Source organism: Ischnura elegans, chromosome 3 (assembly GCF_921293095.1).
Source record: "Ischnura elegans chromosome 3, ioIscEleg1.1, whole genome shotgun sequence".
Taxonomy (NCBI): Eukaryota; Metazoa; Arthropoda; class Insecta; order Odonata; family Coenagrionidae; genus Ischnura; species Ischnura elegans.
In genome coordinates this window covers 96305331-96326557 of record NC_060248.1, presented here as the reverse complement: position 1 = coordinate 96326557, position 21227 = coordinate 96305331, and the positions used below count along the sequence as shown (strand labels likewise).

At 41.1% G+C, this 21227-nt stretch overlaps 1 protein-coding gene across 2 annotated transcripts in view; it reads right to left on the bottom strand.

Annotated features, from left to right (window-relative positions):
- Positions 1-21227, bottom strand: part of LOC124156191 (T-box transcription factor TBX1) — a 76320-nt gene that overhangs the window by 34097 nt on the left and 20996 nt on the right. For both annotated transcript variants that reach the window (XM_046530571.1, XM_046530572.1), the window contains exons 3-6: positions 20307-20811; positions 19758-19874; positions 19517-19673; positions 1603-1755 (exon numbers count right to left, since the gene is read on the bottom strand). In XM_046530571.1, the coding sequence (XP_046386527.1) occupies positions 1603-1755; positions 19517-19673; positions 19758-19874; positions 20307-20811 (932 nt within the window). The remainder of the gene's footprint in view (positions 1-1602; positions 1756-19516; positions 19674-19757; positions 19875-20306; positions 20812-21227) is intronic.

Genomic DNA, 21227 nt, shown 5'->3' with positions numbered 1-21227 from the left:
TTTTGATGTATGAAAGATTTCTTTCAACTCTTAAAGAAAATTAATAAACGCGGAACCCTTCATTCACTGCAATATTTTCGACCAACATATGCGAGGATTTTTTTGGTAGGATCTATAACTATGGTCAATAATAAGTTTTAGTTTGGTACTTTGGAGATAAGAAGAGTGAGTTAGAATAAGGAATTAGGGGTGATCTGAAAATTAAAAAAGAAGCAACAAAATTTTATGCAGAGTAATGGATCTGAGTTTATTAGGGAGTGAGAATGCTACACAAACCTATGATAAGGATACAATTTGGGGTGATGTGATTGATCTTTGTTAAAGATGCTGCTGATATGGAAGGAGTTAGTACATTGGAGAGAACTTTCAAGAAATCGCATGGTTATAGAAAATAATTGGCCTATAAATAATAATTCAACGGAGAATCTCGATAAAAAAATTTAGGGGCTGCTTTTTAACGTGCTAACGAGATTTTAATGTGTTGCCGACCTCGGTGGTGGTGGGGTTAATTCCTCGCCAGCCAAACCGAAGGCCGCGGGTTCGAGTCCCGCCAGGGTAGGTTACCCCTATATAAGGTATGGATTATCGCGTTAGTTCACTTATTAAATGTGATGAAAACCCAGATGTACAGGCCAAGTAGTGCTTTTTTCGATATTGTAGCAAAAAATAAACAAAAATAAATAACATTTGAATCATTATGCAGGCTTCCGCGGGTCGATGAGTATGAAGATACGTCTCTTTCGGGTAATACACCGCGTGGGTCCATTGTTCTCGGACGACAGTTTCGCCGGCGTTACAGTCGGCTTCTTCAGGTCAGTGAAGTGTGTGAAGTGACTGACCTGAAGAAGCCGACTGTAACGCCGGCGAAACTGTCGTCCGAGAACAATGGACCCACGCGGTGTATTACCCGAAAGAGACGTATCAACATTTGAATCAATATACTCATGTATAACTGATTTAAGCTATGTTTCAATCTTCATTTAAAAAGCCATTGGTCATTTTCAGCGGTATTTTCCCTCGCTTTGAATATAAATAATTGGCCTAAAAATCTCGGTATGGTATGGTATTATGGTATTTGGAGGAGGCGACCGACAGCTTAGGTCATTTGCGCCATGAGGGAAGGGGTAGGTAAGGTAGGGTGGAGAAAAACCCGGCGTCGGCATTAGCATACTCCTAACGAAAGGCGCCAAGGGGACCACGGCTTAACGTCCCATCCGACGGACGGAGTGTTGCGCTTGAAATGTTCTCCACACAACATTCTAGCAGGGATCTGGCAGTATCTGAAAATTCTCTATCACCACCGGGATTTGAACCCGAGCCCACGGTGTGGGAAGCCAACACTCTACACCATCTGCTTCTCGTTGCCAGTATTCTTGAATGTGACCGAAATGGGACTGTCTCTAGCATTGGCGTAGAATGAAGAGGAACCATGACCGTCGACACGACGCGGCGGAACTTGGGAATAGACTTGCGGAAGGTCAAGGAGGTAGCGTACAGGAATTAAAAGGAAACGCTTAATGTAGTGGCCTCGGCAGTGGTGGGGTGTGGGAGAGTAGATGTATTGTCCTTTGATAGCACAATGGGAGCACATAACTCACTCACTCTGTGGTTCTGATAAGCCGTGACAGCCGTGAACCTCGTCTCGGGGAATGCGAACGTCTTGAAGTTCTCCGTCTGGCTGCCGTCTTCAGTCTTTGGCGTCAGGTGCACCACGTGGAATCGCGGCTGGTAGCGGTGCATCGAGTTAAGAATGATCTGTGCACGGGAACAAAGAAAAGTATATTTTAGAGACGAGTCGTATGATAATTTTGCTATCGAGCTTTTAGAAATGTTAAATTTTTCTATTCAGTAACACATCCAGTTCATCGTGCTGCGGTCATAAGTAATGAATTACACATCGACCTTATAATGCTTCTTCGATTAGACCTTGACTAATTGCACTCAATGATATTACATAAAATTATACCATAATATATTCACTGAATAAACCCAATTGTACACATCCAACTCAGTTCAACCTCTCGTATGTTCCTTGCGGATTGAATTTTTTGCTTTGCTTTACAATAGATATTTTATTTTACCATATTGTAATACATACGAAACAATGCTACAATTCCCTAGTACCAGTGGCGTAACTAGGAATATACTTTTGGGGGGGATGGGATGGCCTGGGGTGGCGACCCCTCCCCCAGGCAACGGGGGCTTCGGGAAAATTTTGAAAAATGACATGAATGGAAATACACTTTACATCATTTTGGCACTAAAGATTTAACTTTCACCAGATGCAGTTATTACCTTTCAAAACCAGACAATTTTTTAAAATACTTTTTTAATTCTCTGAGGCTTTGGGAGGGATGTATCCCCTCATCCACCCCCCATAGTTACGCCACTGCATAGTACAATGACGGTTTAGGTACCCCTGTAGAAATAATCGGTTCTTCATATTATATCAACAGAGGCCGACTTATTACTCATATTTAAACTTTACAGGCACTCCAGAAAATCAACTCAGTTCAATATTTTCATGTGTCCAGACGCATAGCAAAGAATATTTTTTGCGACGTAATAAATATATAACTATTCTCTGGCCTCTGCAATGACCCTAGCTCGAACGACCCCATTCCTCTTTTCTGATAAAACATTCCTCCTTCACATCCTAAACCAGTATATTATAGAGAATATTTATTTATTACCTAATGTAATAAATAAATAAATATTCTTTGGTCTCTGCAATGACCCTGGCTCGAGCGACCCCATTCCTCTTTTCCAATAAAACATCTCACCATTCCTCCTCCGCATCCTCTTATCCCCCAGTCCGTTCTCTTCTTCCGTTTTTATCGTTTCCACACTCCCAGGACAAATTTTACCATTCCCTTGGATAGGGCGGGGGATGGAGGAGTCAGGGACTCTCCGGCTCCCGACTAATGCCCTCGTCGACATATTTACTCCCGTGCCTTGTGCGGCGGCGGCGCGCCGTCCCTGCAATCTCTCCCCCTCCACACCCCTTAACCCACTGCTACACCTCCCCCTTCACATCTCCTAGGAATCATCTCACGCTCGCACCCTAGAACATTAGAACATTTAGAACCACATGATATTGGAATTGCTAATATGTCTGATTTCTATAAAACTGAAATGTAGTGATGATATGTGCCGTGGAGTAGCCAATTAGTTCCATGATAGAAATTTGTAATGCTCGTTAAATTTGAAAGGAAAATATCTCTAAAAAAATGATATAATACAGTAAAATGACTGAGTTTTACCATTTTTTTAAATTCTATATCAGTTAAAATATAATATAAATTGCCTTGTATTTTTTAGAGTTACCAAGTCCAAATCGTGATTGCTTGTTTGATCAGCATTAAATCCTACCCTTTCTTGTGTATTTACTTTGTATTTACATGCATTTGTTTGCTTTATCGTTAATAATGTTTTTGACAATGATACTGTGAGACTATTGAGAGTTCAACACCCACTTTCTGTATTTTATTCTCATGGAGAGGCTTCAGCTTCAGAGAAAAAACATATGTTCAATTCAAAGACTTGGGAAGGGTCCAAGCGGGCCCAACTTCTTTAAATCTTCCAAAGGTCTTCCGATAGACTGACGACTCCACTAGAATAATTAAGCTGAGCTATTAATTAGCTAAAGTAAATATATGTGAAGGCAGGAATTCCAAATGTTATTAAAAGTTAGAGGCAAAAATCTCGGTAACCTGTTTTACGATTGCCTAAGGCAATCGTCAACGGAAAAACAGGTGATAACTCTCCTTAAGTTTTCGGACATGTTTATTGGCGCATAATACTCATATCCTAGCCATACAATGGAAAAACTGGTTGGGAAGATACTCTTGATTATAAAATGCAAATTTGTATAAAGTATTAACTGCCATGTCAATTTAATGTTTCTATAGGTAAAATTGGCAAAACTCAGATATTTAACTCATAAAATTTCCCCTCGACCCTTTACTATATTATTAAGTATTTTTATAACCTTTTTAAATAAGTATCGTTTCAGTTCAATTAAGCTTTCACCCATGGTTTTGTTCTTTTGTTTTTTTTCCTTTTGTTTACTTATCTCCATACATTTGTGATAGACAGGCATTTAAATGTTTTTTGTAATATCACTTTATGTCAAATTCATCTAGTTATTGAATAAAAGACCCGTATCATGTACCTATTTGAATTGATATATGAAGAATGAATTAATTTATCACTATAAAAACATTCATAGCTGCTATGCACCCGTTTGCTATGACTTTCGGAATAGACAAGATTTATTTGGCATGAATGTCAAACTACAAATATGGTAATATTTACCTCTTTTAATTTCCACAAAAATTTAATAGTGAAAAGCTGTAGATTACAGCGCGGGGCTTCTATGACATCGCGATTCAAAGCATGCCGCATGAATGAAAAACATGCCTTGCCTAGCCATCAAACTTTTTCTAACCAATTAAATCAACGACAGACAGGTTGGGCTGCGCTGGTGCGCATATCCTGCGATGTTCAGCCCGGGCTGCTAATCACATGTGTGTCGTTGGTTTTTTTAAGTTTAGGTAGTTTCATGTGTAGGGCGTATTATACAGTTCCTGTGTGGGGAATGCGTTTTATGGTTTGATTGTAATTATATTGATCGTATTTTTATTGGAAGGTATGTTTATTTAAGTGTTTTTCATTGGGTTTGGAGGGGTGTTAATCGAAGGGGGAATTTTAGTCATCTATGATTGAAGTGAGGGTTAGGTTCATAGTTCCAAATTTGGTGTAAAAGGCGGGTGTCTGTTTTGCTGAGAGAAATTTCGAATTGTGTTTTAATAGTGGTGAGGTTTTGGCCGAGAGGAGGGATTTTGAGGTTGCCACAGATGAAGTCATTCCTGACGAACCATGGAGCGTCGACGATTCGTCTCAGCAGTTTATTTTGTACTGCGCAGATTTTCTTTAGGTTGTTGTAGCTGCCCATGCCGGGTATCCATATGTGAGTAGTGGACGGGACTTTGATAAGTAGAGGGTCCTTTTTGTCTCCAGACGCATCTTGCTCCTCTTTATAATTGGATTCAGGGAAGATATAGCGGCTTGAGTCATTTTGGTTGCACAAGTTATGTGGGCGTTCCATGGCAATTTCGGATCGGGAAAGTTTCAATTAATTCAACGTCCGTCTTTCCCCCTCAAAAATTGCCCGGTTTATAAACCCGGAATCGGTCCAGCTTCCGGTGAATACCATCCGATACCACCTCTTCAGCGGCATGAATGTATGTGCTCCCGCAGGGGAAATATCACTATACAAGTGTACAGGGGATCAGTGTAACCTCTCCAGTGTTAGTGAAGGAGAATGAGAAATACAGGCTTCAAGTGAGCGCGTGCAAAAGCACACTAAAATTAAAGGAAATAAACTTAACTGACAACAAACGCTGTAGAGTGTTCTGGTCCTTCATAGGTACACAATATATTTTATAAAACGTGTAACTTTATTAAACCACGCTTTATTCTCCGAGTGATGAAAATCTGTTTTTGATTTTTTTTAGGTCAAGCGTGTTTTTTATAATATTATATTTATATTTTCTACTTTTCAGTGGCGAATCATGCAATCAATTGAACAAGAGCGATTAAATAAATTTCTGAAAAATAATTGTTACAGTCGCCATCTATTGAGAAAATTTAAAACAACTTTTCCATATGGAGAGTTTGTTAATTAATTAGAGTACAATGGAATAAAATTTACATAGTAAAATCTGATGGTTGAATACTTTAAACTGCAGTAGTAGAGAATGCCGTGGAAGTGTCAGAGGAGGAAAACTATCCGTAAATTCATGAGATCCGGAGTGCAATAATCCTAGTCAAGGCAAATGACCTAGTTGAAATCATCGCACCTTATCGATTATCTGTTAATTACGTGAGGCGTTTATTGGGAAGAGAATCAATACGATTCTCACCCAATCTCACGTGGGAGAAAGGGGAGTCCTGGCAAGTATCAAGTAATTATTTTCCGCAAGAAACAGAGCTAAATTGCGATAAAACTGGATTAAAAAGAGCAAAACGTGTTTCCCCCTTACAATAACTAAACAAATTGTTTTTTTTAATCCAACGCAATAAACTATACAATTACATTAATTATACTATAGTATACATTAATATCTTTACATTGAAAATACGCATTTTGAACAATCTCACGCGATATTAGAGGGAGAAATCGAACCAAATCCCACGATATCTCACTCGCCAACTCCAAAATCACTTACGTTCCCCTTAGGTGCACTTGTGGGTGACTGCGTATTGGTGCGCCACCAGCTTTCCACGGTTATTTCCTTAAATAATACCCCCCTCCTTCTGCCCCTCTCTCTCTCTTCCAGACTATGGAATCCTAACAATGACTTGACCGCGCAATGCATTCCCCGCTGTTCGTCCGTGCGGACGCCGACTCAGCATTTGCGAAACGCTCGCCTTCCACGCGTTTGTTTTCCCAAGTCCCTCCCGTTCCCCGACGATGAGAATGATGACTCCTGTTTATTAATGGGACGACAAAGGAAACAAGCGATGGTCAGTACACAACGCATTCCTTCCCATGCATTTCGTTTCGTCCTATTCGGCCATAAAATCTCCAGCTGCGAGAGCATGCTCAAACATTGCTCCTTCCAAACTTTAATCGATGCGATTACGCCGATAATCGCACGCGCGTTGATAGAGCGCTTGAAGCTGCCACGAAATCATCACGTCACCGCGTACAGGCCTTTTCATTTCGGAACTCGGTTGCGTCCATAGATAGAAATGCCAGTTGCTCGCAAGAGACGTTGACCTGCTCAGATATTGGTGACATTTTAGAATTCTCTTTCCAAAGTTGAACTGTACCGGCACTTTTTGTGACTGTTGAGCAGTTAGGTATGTCTGTTACGTATTACCGCTACCAAATGTTAATTTTTCTCATCTTTTGTTGGCCAAAAACAATCAAAGAGAGTAGTAACAAAATGTATACCTTCTTAATCACGAGAAACTCTACCTATTTAGCATAAAAAATACTATAGAGGATATCTCATAGAAGTATTTCCAAACCATGTTCCTTTTTTCATTTTTTAAAATTTGATTTCGATTCCATTTCTTTTCAAACTACGTAGAAATTTCTTACATTCTTGTTTTACCCGTACAAGGATATGAGGGAAATTTTTTTATCAACGCAACGTTCTCCTACATTAAGTACTCCGTACACCCTCTCGATTCTGAGGAATTTTATTTCATGATGGTGATTTTGGCTTCTCTCGGAGGTAGCCAACACTTTCCGAATAATCAATGCCTACCTATATTCTCGTCCTGAAGTTTTGGCATATAACGCACGCTACAAGAAGAGGAAACGCTCTTCTTAGATGATAATAGGGTAATCGAGGAAGTCGGAGATCTTATTTGCTACTTCAATTACGTCATCTGTCAGTAAGCTCAGTGTGGGGTGGTATGAAGGTTTCATATATGCGCGACGATGGCAATGATATTTACAGGAAGTGTAATGGCTAGATTTCTTTTTTAGAATTACAAATTAATTAAACTCAAATTTGAAACTAATGAAGCCAAATACTCGAACGAAGGATCGGCTGATTGACTTCAAGATATTATTCGTCGTATGAGAACAATTTTTCGAAGATTGATTTAATCCTTCATCTGCGGTAACATTATCTCATAAATATAAGTTTTTATCCGCAAGAATTTTAAATCTACGAACCATACCTGTTCACTATTATAGATTGACAGCCTATTCCTAGATTTAAAATAATTTTAACGGCACTTCAGGGATAGAACTATTCGTATTATACATTATTTGTATTTAATATAGAAAAATATAATTAAAGAGATTCGGAAATCTCTCTTTTTTGTCTAGTATAAATAACCTATTTTTCGCCGAAATCACTTCAATCATTATGCTCGTCTTTTCTTACAACGTGTTCGCTACGTTTCATTACCAATCTGTATTTGACAAAAATTGAGCCTTTGCAAACTTGAACCTAACCAAGGTATTGAAAATCTTTGAAAGAATTTTTCAGTTTTACCTGTTTTATTTGGATTTTCAAATGTTGTTTTTTAATGCAGCAACCAATTTGCACACAGTCAACATAATCTTGTCTTTTCTATTTTGAGTCAATATCGAATTGGCCTAACCATTGAGATAAAATGCGTACCTCTGTATTTCCAAAATAAAGTGCGCATATCCAGTTCGAAGTGCTCCGGTACACCCAAGCACTAAAGAGATCGAGAACTAGTATACAATCTTTGACATACAGTTTAGAATTGTTACAACAAAGAAGTTCTGTAAAATTCACCAACGCCTTGTTTTTTTGTGGACAATACTGATAAAAACCCTGAAATTTTGATTTTTCTTTTATTAATACAATATTCTGAAATTTCCAAAATTTTCTTTTTCACAGCAGTAAATAGTTTTATAAGTTGACAATATTTTACTATCGCTTTCCACAGTTGAGAAATGGGGGTCATCAACTCAGATTCGAAATATTTATTCATTAAAATAATACTAAGATACCAATATGCGGCAAAAGGGAGGAGGCCAGAACAAACATTAATCCAAGAAAACATAATTTTGAAGAGTCGGAAAAGTTTTGATAATTAGGAAGCCGAACTAACAAAGCAAGAAATAAATAGTAGAATACCGCAGACGAAGAGGGTTTTCGACAAAAAGAAGATTCTTCTTACAGCTGAGAATACAAGCATAGTAGTAAGAATAAAATTCATCAGACGCCACGATTGGAGCATGCTTCTATATGGAAGCGAGGCTTGGACGTTGATAGCCGCAGAGAAGGAGAGAGTTAGCAGCCAGTAGTACGGAATCGAAAGCTGCGTCAAACCAATCTTAAGATTGTTAATTAATGATGTTAATATACACTAGGTCAGTGGTGCAGCGAGGGGGTGTTTTGGGAGATAACCCCCCGACCCCCCAGAGCTCAGAGAAATTTTTCATTTTAATCCATTTTACTTATTGGATTAATATAACTTACAAAATAGCGTAAAGATTACTAAAATATTCCTCCTAAAGCCGTTAAACTCACCATTTTGAGCAATTTATATAGAAAACTTTCTGGGTAAGGGTCCCCGCACCTTCTGCTTACCCTAGCAGGTATCCCATGCCCCCCAAACCTTCCAGTATTAATTGCGCCTTAAACCCCCACTACCCTCAATTCCTAGCTGCACCCCGGCATGATGAAAGAGAAAAATGAGTTACGACGAAAAATAAATTTTCCTTGTTCAACCATTCTCTCATAATTTTTAAATTAAAGAAACGCGAAAGTTGCCACGCACTTTTCATGAATCGGTGACGTCATCAACTTATCTGCGAGAGGGTTTACTCCCTCGATTTTTCGCCACGAATAGCTCGAGAAGTAGGCGACGTATCGGAAAAACAAAAAAAAATGCGGCTCTCTCTTCATTCTTCAAACTCTCTCAATAAATAAATAAATTGTTGAAGAGCCCATGGAGAGATTTTAGATCGTCCTTCGACTAATGCCGCCATGTCTGGATCTTCTGTGCGCCCCTGCCCGTCTAATTGTGAGTGGCCCTTGCGATGCCGGTCGTCTTGTCCTGAATCCCTGCTCCCACACCCCGCGGCAGCTAACCCTCCCCTATCTTCCCTCCTCGGCTCCAAAGGACCGCCTATGTCCGTCAACACCTCCAACGGGGCGCAAGGAACTCCGCTTGGAGTGGGGGGACGGTTGCGCGAATAGCGATGGGGCAGGAAGGCAGGTGCGAGGGAGAAGGGGAGATGAGGTTTGTGAGGGTATTTTGGCCCTCGTGAACTATGGCCAGGAAGACGAGGGAGCTCTGCGATTCTAGTGATATACGCCTGCGTACATACGTACGATCTTCATACATACGAGGTGTGTTCACAAAATAACGGGGCTATTGAAAAATATATTTATTTATTCGTCTACATCTACGTAGTACCTACCCCTCTAGCTGCCTCAATAGGCGTGTGTTGGGGGATGTTAGAACACCATCCGTTGACACATAAAAGGGAAATGCTCTAAAGAAATTACGCCAACCATTCATTTCAAATCCAAATTCCTTTATCGTGATGGGAAAAATACGGTTGTAGTATGATGTTCTCCGTGTCGCTCTTAAAGATCCCGAGGGCCCGAGCCCCCTCAAAAATTCGTTATGAGTGTGAGCAAAAAATGTGTCAGGCTTGTCGATTTTCCCCAGAGTGTCCATATATCGACATTCGAGTTATCAGGGTTCTAATGTTGATCATATGACTCTTCTAAAATGCTTAAAAAACTGAAAACTCACTACTTATAAAATTTCCTTGGGCAAGATCCCCGGTTTGGGCCCCCCAAATTTTTTGTTAGTCGGCATCCCTGAGCATGGAAAAGGTGAATGAAATCAACATTTTAAGGAAACTGTAATAGCTATTTATTAGTTTTTCAAATTATTTGTTTGAAAAATTATTATATTCCTAGAAGACGTTTGCGATTTTTGATTCTAGAGGGGGGGCAGCTGCCCTCTCCTGCCCCTCGCTGGGTACGCCCATGTAGCCAATGTCAATAGGGTGGTTTCCTATTATTTTTTTATTGCTTTAATCGAAAGATTATTACTCCTGGAGTACGTATTTCACGCTTTTTGATTTTTAAATGACAACATCTATTTTTCGCGATTAAATGAAAAGTGAAAATTTTCAAGCGCGCGAAAACGCGACGCTTAAGTATGAATGTCGGGAAGTCTCTCTGCGTGACGTATTTCTGGTTCCCCCTCCCGCCCTGCGAGGTGACCTTGAGGCGAGGCTTAGCGCTGATACGACGCAGGCTGCTAGCGGCTAGCCTAGTACCTTGCTGTCTGGTAGCGCTTGGCTTAAAAAAGGTTTATTAATACCTTATCAAACGAAGAAAACTTTCCGAACTTAGCCAGTTTTAATAGGTGATTATTAAGACATGTTTCCCTGAGCTCTGTGCCTCATGCATGCATTGGTAACCTCAGACGATGTATAACTCCTATCCTCTCGTGTAGAAACTAGGTCCCTGTGACGTCACGTGGAGTGGAATCAATCGCATGGGCGCCAATCTGGCCTTTTTCAAATGAGGATAAAATTTGACCCTTGCCATTCGTCTAAACCGGTATTTCAAAAACCAAATAATTTGTGTATTATGAATACACTAATGGTGGGTAACGAATCGCAATCAATGCCTTTCGTTTTCTTTGATGAAGGAAACTACCCTATTGCTCAAGCAATGTACCTAAGTCTAGCGTGCAGCCGACGAGTCCCAAGCGGCTCCCGACCAAATTCTTTTAACATGTGCAACGCTTTCTGTACGCCCGTAGCACTTTTTGACGAATCACGCAGCTTTCTTTTGTATTTTGTTAATTTCAAGGATTAAGTCATTGTGCACCGAATCTCATACGCTCGATGCATATTCATGGTGTGGCCGGATTGGTGCGAAATAGCACCACTCTTTTACTTCTCGTCCGAAAATCTTCCCACAGTATACGTTTGACGAATTCCAGTTATTTTCAGGGCTCTGCAACAAATATTTCTCTCTCGTGTACATTAATTTTTCCTTCTTTAAAAGAGTCCCATTTGATAGCATGCTCTTGTGCCAGCGCTTCTTCCAATCCTAGAAACACTTCCCAAATTCGATCTTTGGGATAGCCTTCAGCTCTTTCAGCGATTTCTTTTAATGTCACCTATGCTTGTAAAACAACGGCCCTTGAAGTTTCTCTTTATTTTTGGAAATAGGAAATAGCCACAAGGAGTCTTGTCTGGCGAATATGGAGGCTGGGGTAGTGGCGTAACTAGGGGGGGGATAGATTCCCCCCAAAGCCTAGGGGAAAAAAATTATTTTAAACCTCTTGTCTAGTTTTGATATATAATAACTGCATCTCCTTAAAGTTAAATTTTAAGTACTTAAATGATGTAAAATGCATTTCCAGGCATGTCATTTTTCAAAAATTTTCTCGGACCCCGATTGTTTTGGAGGGGGGGAGGCGCCCCCTAGGCCCCCCCCCCCCAAAAGTATATTCCTAGTAACGCCACTGGGCTGGGGCATAGTTACAAGGGCGTACCCAGCATCAAAACTAGAGGGGGCAAGCCGTGGTCGTTGAAGTTGTAACACAGAAAAGGTTATGAAACGAAAATTTCAAGAACATTATAACAGCGCTTTTTTATGATTAGTTTCCGGGTTAATTCCGCGTCCACTCATTTTTTTCGGGCGCGTTCCGGCTCCCGTATTTGGATCTTCTTTCGAGCAGGAACGTGGTCGAAACTATCTTCCGCCAAAAACTGAGTCCTCGCGGAATCAACCCGGAAACCAATCATCAATTTAATCACCGCGGAAGCCTACGTAATAGCGCCTTTTGGTTTTTAAAATATTTCCTCGGAAAAAATATTTTTATTTTGATTGCATGTTTTATAATAATATCAATTTTCTTGAATTCAAAGGAAATTTGTTCAAAATTTTCAATTTGAAATAAATTTATTTTTATCTCCAGGGGCAGCTGCTGGGTATGCCCATGCATAGTTACTCTATTGTTTTTGGCAAAAAAATCACTACAAGCAATTGAGTACGAGCCGAAAATCGCTGAGCTCATAAAAAAGTCTAACCTTAGCGGCTCCCACAGACAAATTAAGCAATGAATGCAACTGAAAATTTTATCATACGTCAGAGGCATGTATACCAGCATAATAAAAAATTGACAATCGGACATTTACAACTCGCGAAAAATTAAAGATTTAGTTTCCGTTTTTCCTGAACACCTCGTATTAGGTATCTTTTCTTCATTGGGAAATGTATTTCGGGGCCCTCGTACTGAAACAACATTAGGTTTCGGAGTATAATTGGGCGGGTTAAGGTCGTGGGAATGGCGGAGTGGGGGAGATGTTGTTGATCACTTTCCGCGACGCTTTCGTGGTATGCATTGCCTCTCTACGACAATGCGTCCGCGGTCTGATATGCGTTGACAAGTGGCTCTTAGTTATCCGTTAATTATTGTTTAGCATAGATTTTTTAACTGGTGAATTAAAAACTGCATTTTCCATCTTCTGATATTTTCGAGAAATGTAATCCGCCACTGGTTGGATAACAAGGCAAGGTGCACGTAAAATATTTTACAACTTGGCTACGGTTATACCTATTGGAATCGTTCACCCGAACGCGGAATCGCAATCATTAAAATATTTCGATGGATGGAGGGGGAAGATAAATTGCGACGGAAAATAAATCTCCTCCATTTATCCATACCCTCGTAGGTATAAATTTCTAATTGCTACAGTTGCCACCCACTTATCATAAGTTGGTGAAGTCATTTGGGATCTGGCTCATTTACTCGTTCAATGATTCAATCCTTAAATCCAAATAAAGGCTATCTATAGCGAAGCCTGTATTTAAAATAATAAATAATTATATCTGATGTTTTTGTGCTACGCAAACAAACACTCTCCAGCATTGATGAATACTTTAGAGTACTGGAATCCGCATAGACTTTGTAGAAGCAAGTGAAAGAGTATCCCCACGCTGATTAGCCTCACGCAGACAGACAACGTCCCTTTCGACAGAGAGAGAGAGGAATTATTTATCCTTGGTTTATATATTTTAAGATGAAGAATAAATGATTTTCGCGGAAAATGATTTTCTTAATACAACGCGCAGTGGTTTCAAACGGTTGATTTGACGGTTTGTTTGAGTGGCATAGCCAGGATTTTTGTTCGGAGTGGGGGGCGGGGCAAATCCAGGGGAGAAAATTTTTGAAAAACAGGGTACTAAGTAAAGGATTTAAAACTAATTTTCATACTTTTCATAATCGAAAAAACTTCATTTTTCAAAGAAATCTTTTGTAAATTCAAGATTTTTCAATATTTGGTTTTCCTTTGCGATGCTAAGTAAGTGCGCATTATTATTTCTGGGGTGGCCGGACCCCTCCCCCTCGCAGAGCCACTGGTTGGTTTATTAGGCGTTGGACAGATGAGGGTAAGTGGATATTTATGGCATGTGATGGTTGGGCTGATGTAAATGATGGGGCGCTTAAGAATCGAAGAGTGGTGAAGAGAAATGGAAGATCATTAGAATTAGCTTGTTCTTAATGAAAGGCGCCTGGAGGGCCACGATTTGATATTTTACAGTGACGGAGTTTCCTAAATAAAACACAGAGATCCATCCCACGACCAGAGGTAAAGATTTCTCGAAAATCTATTTTTCACAGACGGTCTTCGCTTGATTCCTCTTGGCTGGTTTCACGAATACGTGCGACTCAGTAGCTTAAATAGGAATACGCTTTGGGGGGATGGAGAGGCACAGGAGGGGGGACCCCCCCCCCAGGCAAGGAGGATTCCGGGAAATTTTATTGAAAAATGACATGCTTGAAAATACATTTTACATCATTTTGTCACTAAAATCTAACTTTAAGCAGATTCAGTTACCATTTTTAATAATAATCAGTTACCATTTGTCAAAACTAGAAAATAGTTTTAAATAATTTTTGTATTTGTCTGACTCTTTGGAGGAATCTATCCCCCCCCCCCAATAGTTACGCCACTCGTGCGACCAAACGAGACTATTCACCCGACATTCTGGCGGCTAATTTCTCCGTTGTGTACACTATCAATTCCGAGTACCCGTGACAAATATTGTAATCGGTTGCATTTCTAACGTATGCTTCTAACACAGTTTCCGGTGTAATTCTTAAAATTCTTAAAAAATCTTAGATATTTAACGTATTATAGCACTTGTCTATTTCCACACTTATTTCATCCGACCCTGGTTTCGGCGCATAATGCCATTATGCATTACATGTCATTTTCAAGGTGAAAAACTGGGTCTCCTAGAAACATGAGTCGAAATCCTGGGTCGTTTGAAATGAATAAGAGTGGAAATATACAAGGAATTTCATTAGGAGAAATAAGATGTTTCACGTACTGAAATAAATACCAAAACCCTGTACTCGACACTAGTACTCATATATGGTAGTCGTATCTTTAAAATATTTTATTGTGCAGAAATAAAAAAATGTTTCTCGTGATCATCCAGTTCTAAACCATTCTCGCAATCGAGCGACCATTTTTTAGTTCGGCTGTTTGCAATATTTTGAGGATACGCAGTTCATTTCTGTTTCTCAGAAAACTGCGTCTGTGAGAGGTTTTTTGGGTGAAAAATGAGTCTTAGCGCTGCGGGTGTAAAAGAGTGATGGTATCGCTCAGTTACTAACCTCAAATTCTGAGACGACGTAGTGCAGATGCGTCATCAAACTTAAATCGGCCGCGAGACGATATTTTTCCACAGCGGCGTAACTATGGGGGGATGATGTGACAGTTCTGCCGCGGGTTAAGCTATGGGTCGAGGTCCGTTGTGATGAACTATTGGGCGCCAGTACGGGATGCTGAGCAAGAGTGAAATTATTCCGCCCGTACACGGAATTATACCAACTTCCCACTTGGGGAATGTAATTCCCTCAGTAAAAGTTGGGGGGGGGGGACCGTGCTAGCGGTCAAACCACTCCCTTTTTCATCACCGGGAATTAGGGGAAGGTAATCAGGATAAAAAAAAACTAAGGTATAGACTGGCCTTTTTCCCAAACAGGATGAGCTTACTCGAAGCGAGGATCTGGGCAGCAGGTCACTCGCCAACATAAAGAAAAAACTACGCTACCGAAAATTGAAACCTCAGTGATTCGGGCAGGCATCGCCGTCGGGTCTCCTTCGAACGACTGCCTCGAGTATCCCTCTCTGGCTCACCTCCTCGCTTCCTTACGATGCGCCACCGCCGCGGTCGGAGGTGGAAATATAGTGATGACAAAAGAAGAGCGGCGAGCGCAGTAGCGTGGGACCGGGCAGCCGTCACAATGAGGGTATAGGTAAAGCTTCAGAGAAAAAAAAATTTAAAGCTATTGTCTAGTTTTGACACATAATAACTGCATCTGCTTCAAGTTCAATTTTTAGTGCCAAAATAATGTAAAATGTATTTCCAGGCATGTCACTTTTCAAAAATTTTACCAGATTTTTTCAGGGGGGGAGAAGCGCCACTCCAGGCCATCCAACCCCCCCCCCCCCCCCCCCGAGGCATATTCCTTTTTACTATTTTTTTTCCTTTTCTTGACCTTGTTTAATATAAAATATAGTATTTCTTGGAGTTTAGGTCATTTATAAATAGGTATTCCTATTCACGCCACTGTTTGTCCATATGTAAGCTGAAGGCTGGCAGTTATATTCTGCCAGCACTGCTGTTAGCACATCTTTCGATAAAAAATTCTATTTCTTGTTTTATTGCGTATCAGTGAAAAGATTCATGCAGTTACAGTACATTATCAATAGAGTATCGGTCACTTTTAAAACGAGAGAGAGCCTCTGAGGTCGATTTAATGATTCATTTAAAGGCATTTTTTCTTGCCGATTCCTAAATTATTTAATTATACTTAAAGTAATATATGCATGGAGAAAGTAACTGCACCGACAAGAATTTCATATAATTCCTTAACTTAAGCCTTTGACTCTTGGCGAGGACTTCTGAACATATAATTACTTCAGAGTGGTGAGTTCTGTGATTATTGAGGGAAAGGACTCCATTGGATTTAATATAAACAATTTTATTGAAATTTTTTTCCTGGCGTCGATGAAGATAATTATTTCTACCAGTATTAATGTATTGAAAATGTGACAAGCGATAATGATCGTAATTGTTTTTCAGTACTACTGTAGTCCATCAATAACGATAGACGCGATTGGAGAATCTGGAATTAAGCAGTCAATGTGAACAGCGCCGCGGAAACCTATACGTACGAATTTCACGAGCTCCTAAATGTACTGGATTTTATTTAAAAAAAAACATCAAAAACCCTGGGTTTCATACAACTCACACATGAAATTCCCGCGGACTTCAAAATATTAGGTAAACGATCACAATCTGTTTCTCGGGCTCCTACTTCGAAAAAACTCGATCTGTGCATCGCATTTACAGAGCACAATATCGCGACGTCCTCCCCGATTCACGATCCCTTCCATCCCGCGATTAATAATAGCCGTTCCCGAAGCCGCTCCCCCTCCCCCACCCGCCTCTTCCCCCCCTCCCACTCCATTCCACTTCGACCTTTCGACACCTCCCCCTCCTCCTCCTTTGCCCCCTCTCCCTCGCCCACTTCCCTATCGCCTAGGTCGTATCATAACTCCCACCAGAGCGGCCCGTACGTATTCATTTTCACTCTGCCTCCCTCAAAATCCCATGTTTATTCAAACCCGACGAATATCCGTGCCGCGTGGATTCCTTAACGAACCCTACCCCTCCCCCTTACTATCTCCCCAACTCTCATCTACCCTCTCTGCCGTTCCTCTTTTTCTATCTCACCCTTATATTTCCCTTTGAATTTCTCCTCGTCTCCATCCCCTTCTCCACGCATCTCGTCGTTCTTTTTTTTGGGTTCTCTATTTTCTTTATTTTTTTCGTTTTATCCTTCCCGAGTTTGCCTTTTCATCGCCTCGTATCTAGTTATTTATTCCGTTGCCAACGCGTATCTGTTTGGATATATATTTTTATAACCCATACACCTTTTTTATCGGGTTCCACTTTTTCTCATCCTTGAGCTTCGACTGAATTTTCGCGTTGTTATAAGTGAAATGTGCGGATTGAATTTAATTACTTCTGAAACAGTTAATTTTTTATGCTTCCTCAATAATTTACTTTATCTCATTTCGCTCCGGTTTTAGCTAAACATTCATCTTCACATTGTTGAGAATGAACTCTGAGACGAAATTTTAAATTGTTTCCTCAAATTTGCGCTCATGTCAACTCAACTTTAAGCTGTATTACTATGCTCTTTCACCTCTGAATTGTAGATATCGATTTGATAATTGTATGGAGGGAAATTTGTGTTGTACCAACTGTCTTGTGGGATTAAAAAAGAAGTCCAATTTATTACAGTTTTTCCGCCTGACGTGGCTGTTGACGTGACGTGAAGCTGTTGACAAAACTTACGAAATCCGGTGGAAAGGATATTCAGTTAAAAAAACATCATTTCAGAGTTATCACTATTCAGCTGCAATAAGTCGTTGATGCTGCCGCTAATGTATCATTGCCTTGAGTACCTACGCCGCAAGTATTAGCTACCTTGGGTGTATAAATGTGATGCTGGATGGAACATAAAGGAAAACAGCCGGATTCGTATTTCACGGGTAGAGATCGAAGAAGAGATATAACTCAGCTTTGATCGCGGGGGGATTGTTATCGCCAGAGACACGGAATCCGCTCACCCTGCTCACAATTAGGTTTCTTGATTAACCGTGAGCGTTTTTTCTTACTGTGACAAAAATAATAGCGTTTGGCCAGGGGACTGGGACAGTGTACCTGAGCCGGCCAGAAATAAAGAATATAGGAGATAAGAATTTAAGGGGGTAGAAAGGTACAGGAGCGCAGCTAGGAATTAAGGCTACATGGGGTTTTAGGCGCAACTAATACTGGGGTGTATGAGGGTGTGGAACGCCCGCCAGGGTAAGCGGGAGGTACGGGGGCCCTCCCCAGAAAAAAAGTTTACGATAAACAGCTCAAAAAGGTGAGTTTTACCACTTTCTGAAGGATATTTTATAATTCCTTGCACTATTCTATAAGTAATATTAATGCAATTCAGTCAAATGGATTTAACTTAAAATTTTCTCTTGATTTGTGAGGGGTTTTATCCCCCCAAAACCCCTCCTCGCTGCGTCAATGGAGGGGTATACTAATCATGGGCCGTAAATTACGAGCAAGAAAGATAAAGCAGTACATCAGTCATCAGACAGACATCAGTCGGTACACCTAAAGCGTAGCTAATTAATCTTTTCACAATCCCTCTGGATTTGCACAGCTTTTATCCTTATAACCTGCACTGCCTTTCACCTTGAGGTAGCTTGACAGATGGTGTGCAGGTCATTGGTGTAGGTTGTGAGGGACAGAATGCCCCTTTTTGATTCACCACAGGCCCTTTCATTTATTAATAAACTAGGTAAGTTATTAATTTTTACAAGTTTTCTGATTGATTTCCTACATTTAAACACATTTTCTCACACTTTCGTATAGTCTATCAGCGAAATTCTAGTCTTTCTTCCGTCCTATCCGCAAAAAAATGCTGGCGCCTTTCAATGTTCATCTACATCTACATATTCCCCTGCGAGCAACATCTAGGGTGTTTAGCAGGGGGTGATCAATCACCAACATGCATCTTGCAAGAGGACCGCAAGATGCGCACCGCACGGTCATAAGATATATCGTATAATAACAAAAAAATACGTGGAAATTCATGAAAAGAAAAAAATGTGCCAACAAATATTGCAATTCCTACATAAAATCCATGCAATATTATAAGAATGGAAAAAATAAAAACATGTAATGAAACGACCTAGCGAGGGACGCCGTGAATTCTATTAATCGAGACACCGTTGCTAACCTTTATATTACGAGGAAAGAAATGTTGCCTCTAACATCCATCAAAAATACTACCGGCACTCCAGGTGCAGATGTAGATCATAAGATGTAGACACCTGCATTAACTCCTGAAGCAATTATAATAAGTAAGATAAGTCACTCACGTGTCCGTTGTCGTCCAGTTGGTTGTTGGTGAGCTTGAGTTTGTCGAAGGAGACGACCTGTTTCATCCACTGTCCGCCCTTTGCCGGGGAGTCCGGGTGGACGTGGATCCGAGGAGGCGACACGGGATCCGCCTTTCCCGCCACCACCCAACTGGAACTGCGGGAAGAGAAGATAGGTGAGTTGTTAGTAGCTTTTCTAAGACAACGATACTGGCCAGCGAAAAATAATCGCGAGGCTTACCTATGGAAGGCATATCTGTATCTCTTGTCGTCGACCGGTACGAAGTCCATCATGAGAATGTAGTCGGCCGCAGGGTCCAGACCGTACAGCCGTACTTGGAAGGTGGGGAACATTCGCCTACAAGTCAGAGGGAGATACATGCATATAATTTGTAATATCTTTTTTCTCGTCATTTGCCACCTTTGTTTGCAAAACGAATATTAAGGTTAATTGGAGATAGGTTTACAAACTAAGGGAGTCTCTGAAATGCTGTTAAATGTTTTAAACCGTTCTCTGCGCAAACAGTAATTTTTTTATTTAAGTAAGAGTTTGGCTCGGAAGCGAGTCTTTTCAGAATAAATTGATTTGTATTTTTTTAATCATATCCGTATATTTTTGGAGTGATTCCATTGTTGAAATTATTATATCCTTTTGCGATTTAACAACATACGTATTTGGATTAAGGGTAAGTACTTTTCAACTATTTTGTATTTGTTTCGGTACGATTCCGGCAGCAGAGATAATTCCTGTTCCATAATCCATATTATTGCTATTATTAGTGATACGTACCTGCCAGCCTTGGTGACGATCATCTCGGTGCCCAGATCGTTGAACTCGTCCCAAAGCGGCTTCATCTCGAGGGAGGCTCCGGCGCACACGAGGCGCGGGTGCAGCGGCTTCCCCACCACCGTCGTCGACTCCGCACTCGAGGACTCCGCCGCGCTCCCGGGCGATCCCTCGGCCCCGCTCCGCCTCCCGCCGCTCCGGCTCCGCTCCCTCGCGCCGCCGCCCTCCCGCCCGCACCTGCTGCTGCGGCCCCTCCGCCCCTTGGCCTCCGCCTCGTCGCCGTCTTCGCTGCCACCGCTGTCGCGGCGCTCCTTCGGGCGCTGGCCGTGCGGGGAAGGCGACGACGGTGCCGAGTGGTGGTGGTTGTGGCCTTTGTTGACCGGGAGGTAGTCGTGGAGGTGGTGCATGTGGGTGCGGTGGTGCGGCTGCAAGGGGTCCTGGAGGTCGGAGGAGGGAGGGGACCTGCGTTGTCCGGCAAGGCTGTTCTTCCCGGCGCTCTGCAGACAAGCTGTGGGCAGGGGAAGAAATGGGGTTCATACTAAAGCCGGGGTGTCCAACCGTGTGTGTATCCTGCGGGCCACTTTGGAAATACATCATAACTTCACGCCCCGCATATAAAATTACTTACCCCCATATTATTATGCATATATGTATATACCATATCCATATTAGCCGTATATTTTTAGTTATTATATTAGAATATAAATTTTTATTCCTATGCTTTCACTACTTTTCCCATTATGAAATAAATGCATTTTGTAAAAGTAAGATAAATCTCGCTGGCTGAATAATATACAATGAATGCGGCCCTAGGGCTTCGGATTAGCCGCCCCTGTTTTAAGGGATTTTATACCGAGGATCAAGGTAGGCGTTTTCTACGATTCAAAATTGTCAAGTCGTCTAATTAGGAGTGTCTTGTGAGTA